The 13,014-nt window shown below is 35.4% G+C and overlaps 2 protein-coding genes across 2 annotated transcripts in view; one reads left to right on the top strand and one right to left on the bottom strand.

The window, feature by feature from the left end:
- Positions 1-8,014, bottom strand: part of LOC144847178 (uncharacterized) — a 30,505-nt gene extending 22,491 nt beyond the window's left edge. Inside the window, exon 1 of the mRNA XM_078703607.1 lies at positions 7,918-8,014. The gene's annotated coding sequence lies outside the window, so the exon portion shown is untranslated. The remainder of the gene's footprint in view (positions 1-7,917) is intronic.
- Positions 8,015-9,293: 1,279 nt separating this feature from the next.
- LOC144835548 (amine sulfotransferase-like) lies at positions 9,294-11,338 on the top strand. Its single transcript, XM_078690632.1, has 6 exons — positions 9,294-9,510; positions 9,640-9,854; positions 10,096-10,222; positions 10,447-10,544; positions 10,776-10,941; positions 11,147-11,338. The coding sequence occupies exons 1-6, from the start codon at positions 9,294-9,296 to the stop codon at positions 11,263-11,265; spliced, it is 942 nt and encodes a 313-aa protein (XP_078546758.1). The 3' UTR covers positions 11,266-11,338.
- Positions 11,339-13,014: the final 1,676 nt, after the last annotated feature.

Raw genomic sequence — 13,014 nt, 5'->3', positions numbered from 1 at the left:
CCCTCAGAACCCGATGTCTGAGGCGGGGGCATTTAATAGAAACTTTGGGGGAGGACGAGCGCCTGCAGGCCTTTCTCCCCAGGCCCGTCTCGCTCTCTCATACTCATCTCCGGAGAGCAAGACCATTGTCTTATCACTGCTGCAGGATAGACAGACCATCGTAAACGAGGTTTGTTGTGGGCCTACATATATATATATCGTATAGATATATGAAAACGGGGAGGAGGCCTCCTGCGAGAGGGTGCGTTGGGCTCATCCCTCGGCAAGCTCACATCCCTGCTGTAAAGGCTTGCGGGTCACCAAAGAAACTTTTTCACCTCTGGGCCCACAGAGGCCGCAGCGGGAGCAGGCATGATTGGAGGTGCATAATAGCTGTCACCGCGGCTGATCTGACTGAATAGATGACCGCGTCAAAATGAAGTGTCAATTATGACTCAGCTGGAAACCAGACCATTTATAGCAGGGCATCATTTATAAGGAGCGCCTGCGCGACCGCGCTCCTCCGCGCTCCTCAACAGGCTTCGAGGAGAGCAATTTATCGCGCTCCTTAATTTTCAAAATAGAGCCTAGCTTTTGACAGTGTTGATTTTTCTGTCAAGAAGCCTAAAAACACGTGGATTTTTAAAAGTTAAAACCAATCTAGGCCTAGGCTAATAATATATAAGCTAAGTTATAAAGCTACAAGCCTAATGGCAGTCCCTCGTTTTTAAGGATCGCGAGCGCGATCGCAATCAACAACCTTCGAAAAGGAGAGCAATTCATGATTCATCGCGCTCCATCTCACAGTGCGAGGTACCAACAAAGGGGATTCCCCTGCCTGCGCGCATTCAAGGGCGAGTTTACTTCATCGCCTCATAGTGCAACCAGTACGGTGTCATAGAAACACCTCCTTTACAGGAAGATCATGTCCCAACCAATAATTTTTCCCTTTATGTTTTTATGGAACGAGTTAATAAAATATATTTAATTTTAAAAGGAAACATTAATATAGGAGGCCTAAATATAATGTTTATTATTTAAAAAAGCTTAGCTGCTGGTTGCTTTAATTATGTCATTTTGAAGATGGATTATTTCTTCGAAAGTTCTAACCAATTTTGGTCACTCAAATCCTCCTCAAAACACGTGCTGATGTGTGACGTCAGCATCTTCTAGAAGCTCTCTCAGCCCTCCCCTATTGTGCGTGCGCCCATGTGTGACACATGTAAACACGATCAAATATCTTTCTTAATTATTTTAAAATGACACTTTGTAACTTATTATCAATATTTTAATGGCTGTTGCATGTTAGAATTGTATAATTTATGAATTGCAGGTAAATACTTTTCAGGTTTTCTGTCTGATTTCTAGGCCAACAAGCTAGGCTAGAAAAGCTAGGCTAAAGGCATATAGTTGGCCAGGACAGGATTCTCCAGGCTCCTGAAACCCAATCTACCCAGGCAGGCCATAAAAAAAAAATTGGCTTGAGTTTTTTGTACTGTAGAATAATACGATCCCCACGGAAAATATTGTGTGTAAAGGTGGGTGTGGGGAATTTTGTTGTGCCCGGCGGGGGGGGGGGGGGGGTTATCCCCTGTCGGGCAAAAAAATGTGTACAAAAAATTAATAAGGGCCAGCCATTTTTAATAAGGGCGACCATCCTTCAACTTCAACATAAATATTTGAGGAGAGCGATTTAAAATTTTTGCAAGGAGAGCGAATTGCTCTCCTCGGTGATTTGAGGAGAGCGATTTGTTGCTCTCCTGGGTTTTGCATACGTGATGCCCTGATTTATAGCTCAACCATATGTAGGCCTAGGCCCCTTCAAACATGTAGGCCTAGGCCCCTAAGAGAGTTCAAGCCAGGCCCTAGAAATATGTCTAACCACAATGTTATTGTTAGGCAAATGCATTGGCAAACCTTTTGGCCCTGCAAAATCTAGGCCTAGGCCCCCTATGAGAGCACATATCAAATGTAAGAATCTCAAGAGGCTAGACCCCAGGCCCAACCACTATGTAAGGCAGTATAGGCAAGCTATCCTGCTAGACTTAGGCCTGGCTCCTATATAGCCTACAGCAAACAACCAGCCAGTTGGCCTAGTGAAAACATTTTCACTAAAAATGCTTGCTAAAGTCATTTTATTGACATCCCAAAGTTCAATGAATTTCTAGTAACCAAGAAAACTACTTAGCTTCATATAGCAGCAATTCCAGATATTATATCTATTGCAACAGCATACCACTGTACAAGCTCTCTTGAAGACATGTTTACTCTCTCATGTCTCGAAAAGAAATGATGATGGTGGTTTGTGGGGAGGCTCCCACCTGAGGGCATAGTTCATGGACTATACCACTTGTGGAGTGGGGTGTTCAATGAAAATTTCTACTTTTCGAGTTATATCTCGCTCTTCGAGGAGAAAGGGCTATTGTCGGTTTATCCAGGTAAGCTAGGCACAAAATAGACTTAATATGTACTGTAGGGCAACTTACAATTAAAAAGGCCCGTCTCGATGGGCAATCTTGAAATAAAACTTAAAAAAAGATTACAATGTTTTACATCAGTTTTGGCCACCAAGAAATTGAGAGGGCATCCAGTATTTGATAATTTGGGAAATTAAGGAAATCTTGATTCTGTCTACAATATACTTTGTTATGAAGAACCTTATGAAGGACATGGATAAAAAAAAAACCTGCTATAAGCATGGCTTTTAGATTTAAGAGTTAAAACCAAACAGGAAATGGCCTACTGTATTGTCACTTTACAGTACATGACGAAAGTGTTATTGCAATCCATTGCACAGTTTAAGCTTTTGAAAACTTCATGCACAGGAGTTTACAGTATAACAAAGCACTAAAAAACCGTGACTAAAATAAAATATTACTGGATATAATGTTCTTAAATGTATTAAACTGGTTGTTCTATTTTCTACAGTTTATAAAATGGTCAAGAATCGGTTTACAGTACATTGTTTTTTAATTAAAAAAAAGGAAGAAAATCTTTACAATTAAAATGGACAAATAAAAAAATCAAATAAAAAATAGTTTGTTGAACTCTGAATGACCATTTTAACCATAACTTTACATTTAATCTAATTTAAAATTAAATTACTATTATGATGATCTGCAGTATCTAAAAGTACTGTTAAGGACTATAGACTTTGTATAATAAAACTCAACTTTAATGCGAAATCAGGAAGTGTTAATACAAGAACAGTTATTACTTTTATACTAAATAATGCTTTTGAGCTTATAACTTTTGATGTCTTCTGCGGTGGTCTACTGAACAGGATAGGGATTAAATTTGAAATTTCATTTAATTTTTTTGAATCATAAATTTAATAATAAATCCCTACAATGCAATTGTTTTTTCGAAAGCACAGGAAAACGTGACCGTAGTTAATTCTAAAAGAATGTTTTGTTATATAGTCAACTCTCCCAAGTACAGTACACATGTCTGTACGGAAAATCTGGTACTCAGAATGTGTTCTTAATGGTAAAAATGAATTTGGGACCTTTTGGACAGAGAAAAGTCTGGTTTTGGGAGAGTTTCCGGTTTTCAGAGAGTCCGGTATTGGGAGAGTTTACTGTATCTTATTTTTTAATGCATTGATTCAATGGTATTAATTGTTTATTTGATATATTTTTAAAAACTTCTCAATTCTGTAATAATATTCCATCGAGGTGTTAGTTTTGATTTCAGACGGCTTCTATTCATTAGTCTTTTTTTATTTCATTCAATAGCCCTCTGGAGAGCATGGGCTATTGTCGGTTTATCCAGGTAAGCTACTGTAGGCACAAAATAGATAAATTCACATTTATTCAGCAATTGAGTGTGAACCATACTATGTTTCACCAAGTTTGTTAATGTTTTATTTACTAGCTATTTTTAGTAAAGATATCTGGCAACAGTAAACTGCGGCTATTATTATTGTCAAAATGCCAGAATATGAACCCTGGGATTTGTAACTTTGTTAACCACAAATAACACATTACCACTTACATACTGTATGATAGGAAGAACAGTTCATACAAAAGGTCTTACTGTAGTAGTACATAGTAGGCAGCTTATGAGCACTGTTTTAACAAAGTAGTGAGAATACAACAGAAGTTATATTAATAAAATTTAAATTCTTTTAATATTTCATACTTACAATTTACAATTCAAATATGACTTTGTATCAAAAGCTGTCAATACATTTTGTCTAATATACATAGAGAGAATTAGGCAGGAGATGACAAAATGACAACAGTAGTGACGTCAAGTGCTGTTTGTAAAGTCATCATAATTTCAGCATGGATGGTTTCAGGATTTAAAACAGTAACAAACTAATATTATAACAATAAAAAGCAGTCAAGTGTGACTGCTTTTGTCTGGATTTTGTTGCAGTATTCCACTATCTAACTGGTCCTAAGAAAGAACTAAGAATTCCGCAAACCTCCAAAAAACATAAAAAACCCTATCAAACCAACTTAAGTGATTGAAACATGGTTGGTACTCGACTCACAAAATCATTTTTTTTAAACATTTGCTACTGTAAACCTTGCAAATCTATGAAAAAAAAGTAGCAAAACCCAGCGAACCAACAGAAAAGTGTACGACTCACATGTCAATTTCTTTTTTTAATTAAATTTTACCCAACCATATGGGATTACTTACAGTAGTATTTAGTGAAATTAAATCAAAACATGACTTAGTATCTGCACTTGACATCATTTTCTCAACTTGGTAAAATGGCTATTCACTCACTTGCTAAACCCAGGGCCTGAAAGCTTAAGGGGTCCCAGAGGATCATCAGCCCCAATGCCCCAACTATCCAGCGTTGGAGGGCCCTTAAGTTCTAAATTAATAGGTTGTCAACTTCATAGCTTATCTTCTTTTTGTGACATGCAAACTCTAGAAAAAAGTAGAGCTATTCTAAAAAATATTAAACATGCCTTGTTCAGTGATTTCGAGCTCATGTCTCATGGGCGTCGCTTTCGATGCCCGGCATGTAGAACAAACCGGAAAAGGAATTCGTTTTTGCCAGTGGCCATCCGACTCTTAAATTCTTGAACTTTGACTCTTGTTATATTGTACTGTGTATTGTGATGTTTTGTATATTTTGTAAGATCATTTTAATCCAGACCTTTTTATTTGAATTGCCCCGTGTGGGATGATTAAAGAATTTTGAATTGAATTTGCTACTGTAGGAGTACTAAACCAGGAACATGTTCTTGTCGTGTCCTGCATCTATTTACTTTAATTACTACTTTAAACATTTACATTTTATTAGACAGAATTTATTGACAGCTTAACTTTAGTGATGTATTAAAGGTTCATATAATTTAAATTGTATTGACGCAAATTAAAAGGTCTAGCTACTGTATCAAGTATCAAAGTACAGTAGAATACCAAATAATTGAAAGACACATTTGTTTAATTGATACTACACTTTATGTTAAATGTAAATAGGGATTAACCTGCGACTTGCAGCCTACTGGGCTGAATTACGCACATGTGTGAAAAACACAAACCACAATTTCTACTCCCCTAACAACCAACAAGGTCCCTAAGGGGGCTAAATGGACCAATACACCTGGGTAACCCCCTACACACGAGCCAGATGTGCACACTGGACCTCTAGCTTTAAGTCCTTAATATTCGAGAATATTTTTGCCTATGTGTAAACACCACACGATGACCAAACTATGTATGTACAAACCTGTACAGTAATTGAACAAAATATTTGAGGTTATTTTATACCGATACAAAATTTACAACATTATACAGTAACATACTACAGTATACAGTAGGTGCATGTACAGTATTTAGTGAATCTATAGTTTAAATTGAAAAGCTTTCAAAGCCAATGGTTCATAAACCTGAGTGAATAAAACATAATGCAAATTATTTGACACTGGTGAAGAACTAACTCATGTGTAAAGACGCATCAATGCTGCCCTACCCACTATCAAAGGTTCAATGCAAATATAGAACTACAATAAAATGCCAACTGTGCTCATCAAACAATAATGCTGCCAGTTGTAAGCTTTTCATAATTTTATACCATAATCACATAATATTACAGTACGTCAACAGATTAGTTCTGTTGTTGTGCTGTTTTGTTTTCTTAAATTACCAAATCTGAAGAAAACAAAAAAGTCAGTAATTATGTTTGATTCATTAGTACTGTACTGTAGCTCTATCTACAGTTTTATTGGGTTTTACCAAGTCCCAAATAACAGCACAGTATCCTGATCGTTGCCACATTATTATCTAGAATTACTATTATTAATTAGAATAAAAATAATATCTATAATATCCTGGATTTATATAGCGCCTAATGTTGTGAAAACTCTAAGCGCTGAACATTATTACCCTCCTAGTCATTTTTGACTGATCAAACACGAATGGAAACATACTCCCATAATGCAGCTAGTAATCAGCGCAAAGTTGTGTCTTGATCTAACCGGGTTCCCATTTATACACCTGAGTGAAGAGAGGCAAACATAAGTAAAGTATCTTGCCTAAGGATACAAGCAATGCAGCGAGAGTTGGATTCGAACCTCGATCTCACGATCATGAGCCAAATGTCCAACACACTGTGCCACACGCCCTTAATGATAAGAATGATAAGATAAGATAACCTTGTGATATTTAGAATGCTTCATTATTGTATGTCTAATTGCAAGTTAAATTCAACCAAATTTCAATTTACTATGGTATAATATCTTATCTAATTTCACTCTAGTGTATAATTTAATGATCACTTCGGGTGCCAGTCTTTAGTTTAGAGATCAAAGCTACAATATACCAATAAAACCTGGGTCCCAAAATGGTCTTTAATTAGAGGGAGAAATGTATTTAGTTACTGGTAGATAAAAATGATCTATCTATGATAGGCTAATATACTGTACTGTACCAATGATAGTTTTGGAATATTTATAAATTCAACATACAGTACAATGCAATATCAGTATTTTTTTATATTTTTTAAATTTAATTATTATCATATTTATCATGGAAAAAAATGAACAATAAAAAATGTAAATCAATTTTTTAAAGAAAATTGAATCACATTATATTTATAAACAGCTGAAAATATGGCTTCTGTGGAGTTAATATCCTTTTACTCTTTTTACTATGTGAGTAGAGAATCGGTAACATCAGGGTCATTATTGGTCGGTTAAAAAGCGTACACATGCAAAAAGTAATCAAATACACACTACAGTTTAACACAGACTCGTTTGGGCCGGGTGGATGGTGTAGTCATGTGGTTAGGGATCTGAGGGTTGTGGGTTCTATTTTCAGATTTATTTGTTGTCATTATTGAGTCGTTTTTACTCACCAACATTGCCTACATTTTTTGGGGTTTAAATCTATCATGGGATTTTTTATGGTTATGAGGAGGACCAATCGCAATGCCTACATGTAGGTCTACTTCACAAAAAAGACAACAAAAAACAAAGTTTAACTTAACTTAACTTAATGTTTGATGGAAATAGTTTAGGCTAGTGCCTATTAGATTCCATTTCTAGCCGAAAATAGTTGTCAAGTACAATACATTAACAATAACTAGCTGACATTTAATACTAATAATAATAGGCTAGGCCTGGCCTGGCCCTAGGTAGGCCTAACTAAAATAACCTAGCCTAGGCCTAGGCCTATTTATTATTATAATATAGGCCTAGGCCTATGTTAAAAAAACAGCATACCCAACCCATCTCTACAGAGAGTGCCTGCAAGAAATATAGAGGACTACTACTACGTCTAGGCTGCTACTATCCTAGCCTACTTGGTCTACTGTGTAGGTACTAGCACTATGACCAGCAGATACGACTGTCGGGGTAGGTGTCACTCTGTCAGTAAACATAAATAACAGTAGGCTTCGGTGGGCTGATTAATCGTCTACAAATTGTTACGTTTCGACACTATAAAACAGCTGTTAATAAAGATACTCACTTTAAAAAAAGATGTAAGATATTCCATTATCCAATAGAATCATCTATCAGGTAACAGTAAACACAACCACTTAAATTCCAACTACATTTTTAATGAACAAACCTAGGCCTAGCTAGGAGGCACCACCATTAAAAAACCAAGACTTCCTGTTAATTTTTAGTGGTCGAAAATTTACAAAAAAAGAGGGCGCAATTTATATATGGCTCTGATCTCTCTCATTACTAAAAAGGTAATTATTATACATGAGCAGAAATAGTTTGCATATTCATGATGATTTTCCGTTGGCCTCTACGGAGTATCAGACTCTTGTTTTATATAATTTTTGCAATTAAGTCAATATCTTGTTTATTCCATATATGATTACTGGTTACGTGTCGGTATGGAAACGGCATTGTGTTCAATGACAATTCAATAATAATTTTCTTTTATTTGTATCTTATACAAAATTAATATTCTTACACTGAAGTAGTTAAAATTCATGCATATTAACATAATAAGATTGATTTAAATATTAAACTATATGTTATTTTTAAACATTGTTTGAAATAGTATGTTAATTACAATGTATAGATAAAACGTGACGTGACTGTGTCTTTCTGTGTGTTTGGGTAGAGAGCTCAGGAGAGGAAGTATAAAATATCCTTACTTTTCACCAAGCCCAAATGAATGAAACGAAAAGAGAAGAATGCAAAAGATATTTAGAATGATAGCATTTACAGTATCTAAACGATTACTTTTTAGATAGGTACACTACAAAATTTCTTTACTGCAGTAAACGAATATTCTTAACACGTATTAAATTTATACAAATGTAAGACCTAATAACAACAAAAAATGTGTGAATACTGTACACAAATAATAAGAAAAATGAAGATAAACCAACGTCAATAATCTAAATTTAATAAGACTAAGCCTTCAATCATACAATACAATCAATGTAATGGTGGAGGAAATGACAGAAGAATATGTTAATAGTTTTACAACAGAAAGGAAACAATATTCCCTTTGTGTGTAGGCCCGTATATTTATTATTTCTTAATTATATCAGAGAAGAGTGAATCTTCCCTACTTTTATTTAAAAAAAGTTACCTCTAAAGTAAAAGGTTCAAAATACGTATCGATAAAGTTCAGCTACTATTAAAATGATTTTCATTTACTTCTTTTAAGAACAGTCAGAAGATTCACTGAATAATTGTAGGTCTAAAAAAAGTTTCTACGAGTGACAATTCTTGATTATGATGATTATGTGTTGAATTTCGGTCATTGCTTGCTAGGTTGTAGTAGACCAATACTAGATCGGAGTAGGCCTACTTTATAATCTAAATAATATTTTGACGCGCAGAACCGTTCTTCCATGAAAACCACGTCGCACAGCTATGACAGACCAACCCAAAACAGACCAACAGACCAACCCAAAACAGACCAACAGACCAACCCAAAACAGACCAACAGACCAACCCAAAACGTTTCTAGGTGTAAATGTTATAAATGGCTTTCCATGGTCACCGCAGGTGCATGATGACACACCTAAAAGACTACAAAGTTTCGAAATAAGAAAGGATGATGTTTTTGTAGTTGCATATCCAAAATCTGGTGAGTGTTTGTTTTTGATTCAATTCATTTTAGCCGTGAAGCGTACCGGTACTCGAACCAATTCATTCGTCGGCTGCTAGAGACGCAAACAAGATTAAGCTACCGGTACTGTTGTTTGTTTTCATTTAGGAACTAATTGGGCGCGAGAATTAGTGAGAAATATTGTGTGTCAGGGAAACAAAGAAAATGTTAAGGAAGATTATGGAAGCAATCCCCATGGACAACTTGAATTTGGTGATAATTTCAAGAAATATGACAGTTTGTCGACAGAAAAGCCAAGAGTAATGATGACGCACGCACCAGTTGACGCACTACCAAAACAGGCATTTGAAGGAAAAGGAAAGGTAAGTTTATTGTAATGAGATCTTATAGGCCCACAGTATAATCTTTATGCCTATAGTAATCGAGGAGAACATTGGAGCGTTACCAGGCAATCAAAAATATGAAATGGAACGGGGAAATTAAATTCATTGATGGTTTAAATGCTTAATTTTCCTTCGTACTTTCTTATAAGAGGTGCCTCAGGAAGGCATAGCCTAAATATGTAACTGATGAAAGTAAGATGCTTTTTTATTGATATAATAGATCGTGTTCGTGATGCGAAATCCAAAGGACATTGCCGTTTCTTTTTGGAATTTTGTGAAAGAAAAACGGGTTATTGAAGAATATGAGGAGTGGGATGCTTTTTTTGAAACATTTCTGAGGTCTGACAGTAAGTGAAACGCCGTGTGAATTAGAAAAAATAGCTCGGCACGTAGTGGAGAATACTGAGTCTCAAGTAAAGGAATACATGCTGTAATTAAAACAGACTTTCGAGACTGATCGTGGTGTAGCTCAAGTCACCTACACCAAGTACCTTCTTTTATCAAGGAGAGTTGGAAAGAAATCAGTAATATAAGGCTAAAGGCAGATATTAATGCGTTTATTTATTTTCAGTGATGTATGGAAATTGGTTTGATTTCAATCTGCCGTACTATGAAAATCATCGAGATAAAAAGAACTTTTTGTTCTTAACTTACGAAGAAATGAAACTTGTGAGTTTAGTTGGTTATTTTAGTGTAACCATGTCGGTCGGTCGGTCTGTCGGTCTGTCTGTCGGTCCGGTATCACTATGCGTTTTAGCACGCGACTTATGGCTGTTGGCCTTGTTTTTATTCATGTTTCGCTTGTACTTCAGTTCTATATATTTTTAAATTTTTGTCATCTCGAAAATTCACATTGTTTTTACTGAATTTTAAATCCGACCATGATTAAAATTGTTACAGGATCACAAAGGATGTGTTATTCGGATCTCTGATTTTCTGTCTCGTCCTTTGTTGTCAGAGGAACAAGTGGATAAAGTTGTGGAAAATACAACATTTTCTAACATGAAAGCGAAAAATCCAATATCGTTTCAGCGAAAGGAAGAAATAGGCAAACGGATGCGGAAAGGTAAGTTTATTCATAGAGGAAAATGATCTTTTATATAGTAATTCAACGTCACTGTGTAATAATATAGAAAATAAAATGATGTAAATATATATTATAAGGTCGCATAAAGACTATAAATAATTAGTAACTGTAATACATCGATAAGGCATTGCTTTCAATTCAATTAAAATACTTTATTATTATGCCTTTAACTTATTTATTATAGGTGTCGTTGGTGATTGGAAGACTAGTTTTACTGTCGCTCAAAATGAGCGTTTTGACGCAATTTACAACCAGAGAATGGAAGGATCGGCGCTAGCAAAACAGATTATATTTGGGATCTGAAATCAACATTTTCAAAACTATCTGATACGGTTAAATCTAAAATAATAGAGTTTAATAAAACTAAATAATTAATTTAAACATGCTTTATAATAACATCAGATGAATAATAATTTCAATTGAGTAAATGAATTTTTGAATAAAATGCACTGTTTGACCTTTGTTTCCAAGTTCATCGCTTGGTCACAAAATCATTATTAACGGCCGGTGGCCTTTCGTATCTTGTAAAAAATACTATAATAAAAGAAAATTATAAAATAATACTACCGTAATTAATATTTGATATGGTTATGTATCTGTCATTGCCTATACTAGGTTGTGGTAGACCAACATCGGTTCGGCTTTCCCCCTTCATCTCTGGATCTCAATCATAAGTTTAGATCTCAGGCCCTTTATCAAATTCGATCAACACTGTTATATATAATTGTGTGAATCTAATTTCGTCAAGGACGTGAATGATAAAGTGGGCAGGTTTTGTATTTATGTAGATTGCTTTACTTTACAGAAGGACTTTGTTTTCAAAAACCCTAACTATTGGACTTTATCAAGGTTGGAAAGAGCGGTAATTGGGTTCTCCTTCTTGAGGCCTTCGCATCTATGCTATCTTGACTGACGGTCATAACAGATTATGAATCTCCTTAAGTAATTTAAGAGGTTCTTTAAACACATGGATAAAGAGTGTTTTAACGTTATTTACAAACATTACGTTCGCCCACACCTCAATTTCTGTGTCTAGGTATGGTCCAAAAAGACATAAACGCACTTGAAAGAGTAGGCCTACAACGTCGTGCGACCAAACTAATTCCAGCTATCCATTCTTATTCATATGAAGATCGTTTAAAGTTTCTTGGCCTAACAACCCTGTATGCGGGCCTGTATAACAAACGAATTCGTGGTGAAACATTCAACATTGTCAAAGGTTTCGAGGGTGTAGCCAAGGAAGACTTCTTTTAAATGAGATGTAATGTAAGCAAAAATAAACGAGGACATCAGCATAGACTTTTCAAACCTAAATTTTAAAAGGACTGAACTGTAGGATATCCACATTTTCACAAACGAGTAATCACATATTGGAATAGGTTGCCATTTATGAAATCACCACCAACAAAAACCTATTGGATTCGTTGTAGAAATGGGGTTAAAAAGGCACACACCGCCTAAACTTACCCAGGCCAACTAAACTAATCAGAATCAAATGTTTTAAACACTGGATGATCGATAGATTCAAAATAGAATCATTGGTATAGTTTAGTTTAGTTATAATGGGAAAGTTTAGGCGATGTGCCTTTTTAAACCCCATATCAACTACATTGTGTCGATGCGATTCTTGAAGGTATAACAACAAACTATTACTGTAATTCAGTGATAGGTTCTGCATGACATGGTCAGACTGATCACGAATCTACCTACTGAGTAAATTGAAAAATAAACGGTCGCAACACACAGATTCATACGGACAGTGTTTCTCTATTCATTTTCGTTGTTTATTAAAAGTTTCACATTTTTAGGCAAAAAATAATTATGACTATTTAAAGTGATTGATTAAAACTAGGCTAGGTCCAGGCCTAGACTAGGCCTACTTACTTTTATTAAAGAAAGCGGGACCGAGTGTGATTTTTTATTTTGAATCGAAAGAAGATTCACCGAGAAAAGGGATCAAGCTTCCTGAAATTAAGATCCGTCCGTTTCCTTTCTCCTGGTGCAATGCTGCCATATTTATTTAATATTATGTATTCCATTAGCAGGTAACAT

Source organism: Antedon bifida, chromosome 1 (genome assembly GCF_963402885.1).
Source record: "Antedon bifida chromosome 1, ecAntBifi1.1, whole genome shotgun sequence".
Classification (NCBI taxonomy): domain Eukaryota; kingdom Metazoa; phylum Echinodermata; class Crinoidea; order Comatulida; family Antedonidae; genus Antedon; species Antedon bifida.
Note: the sequence above shows the minus strand (reverse complement) of the source record. Positions and strands in the feature narration are given on the sequence as shown.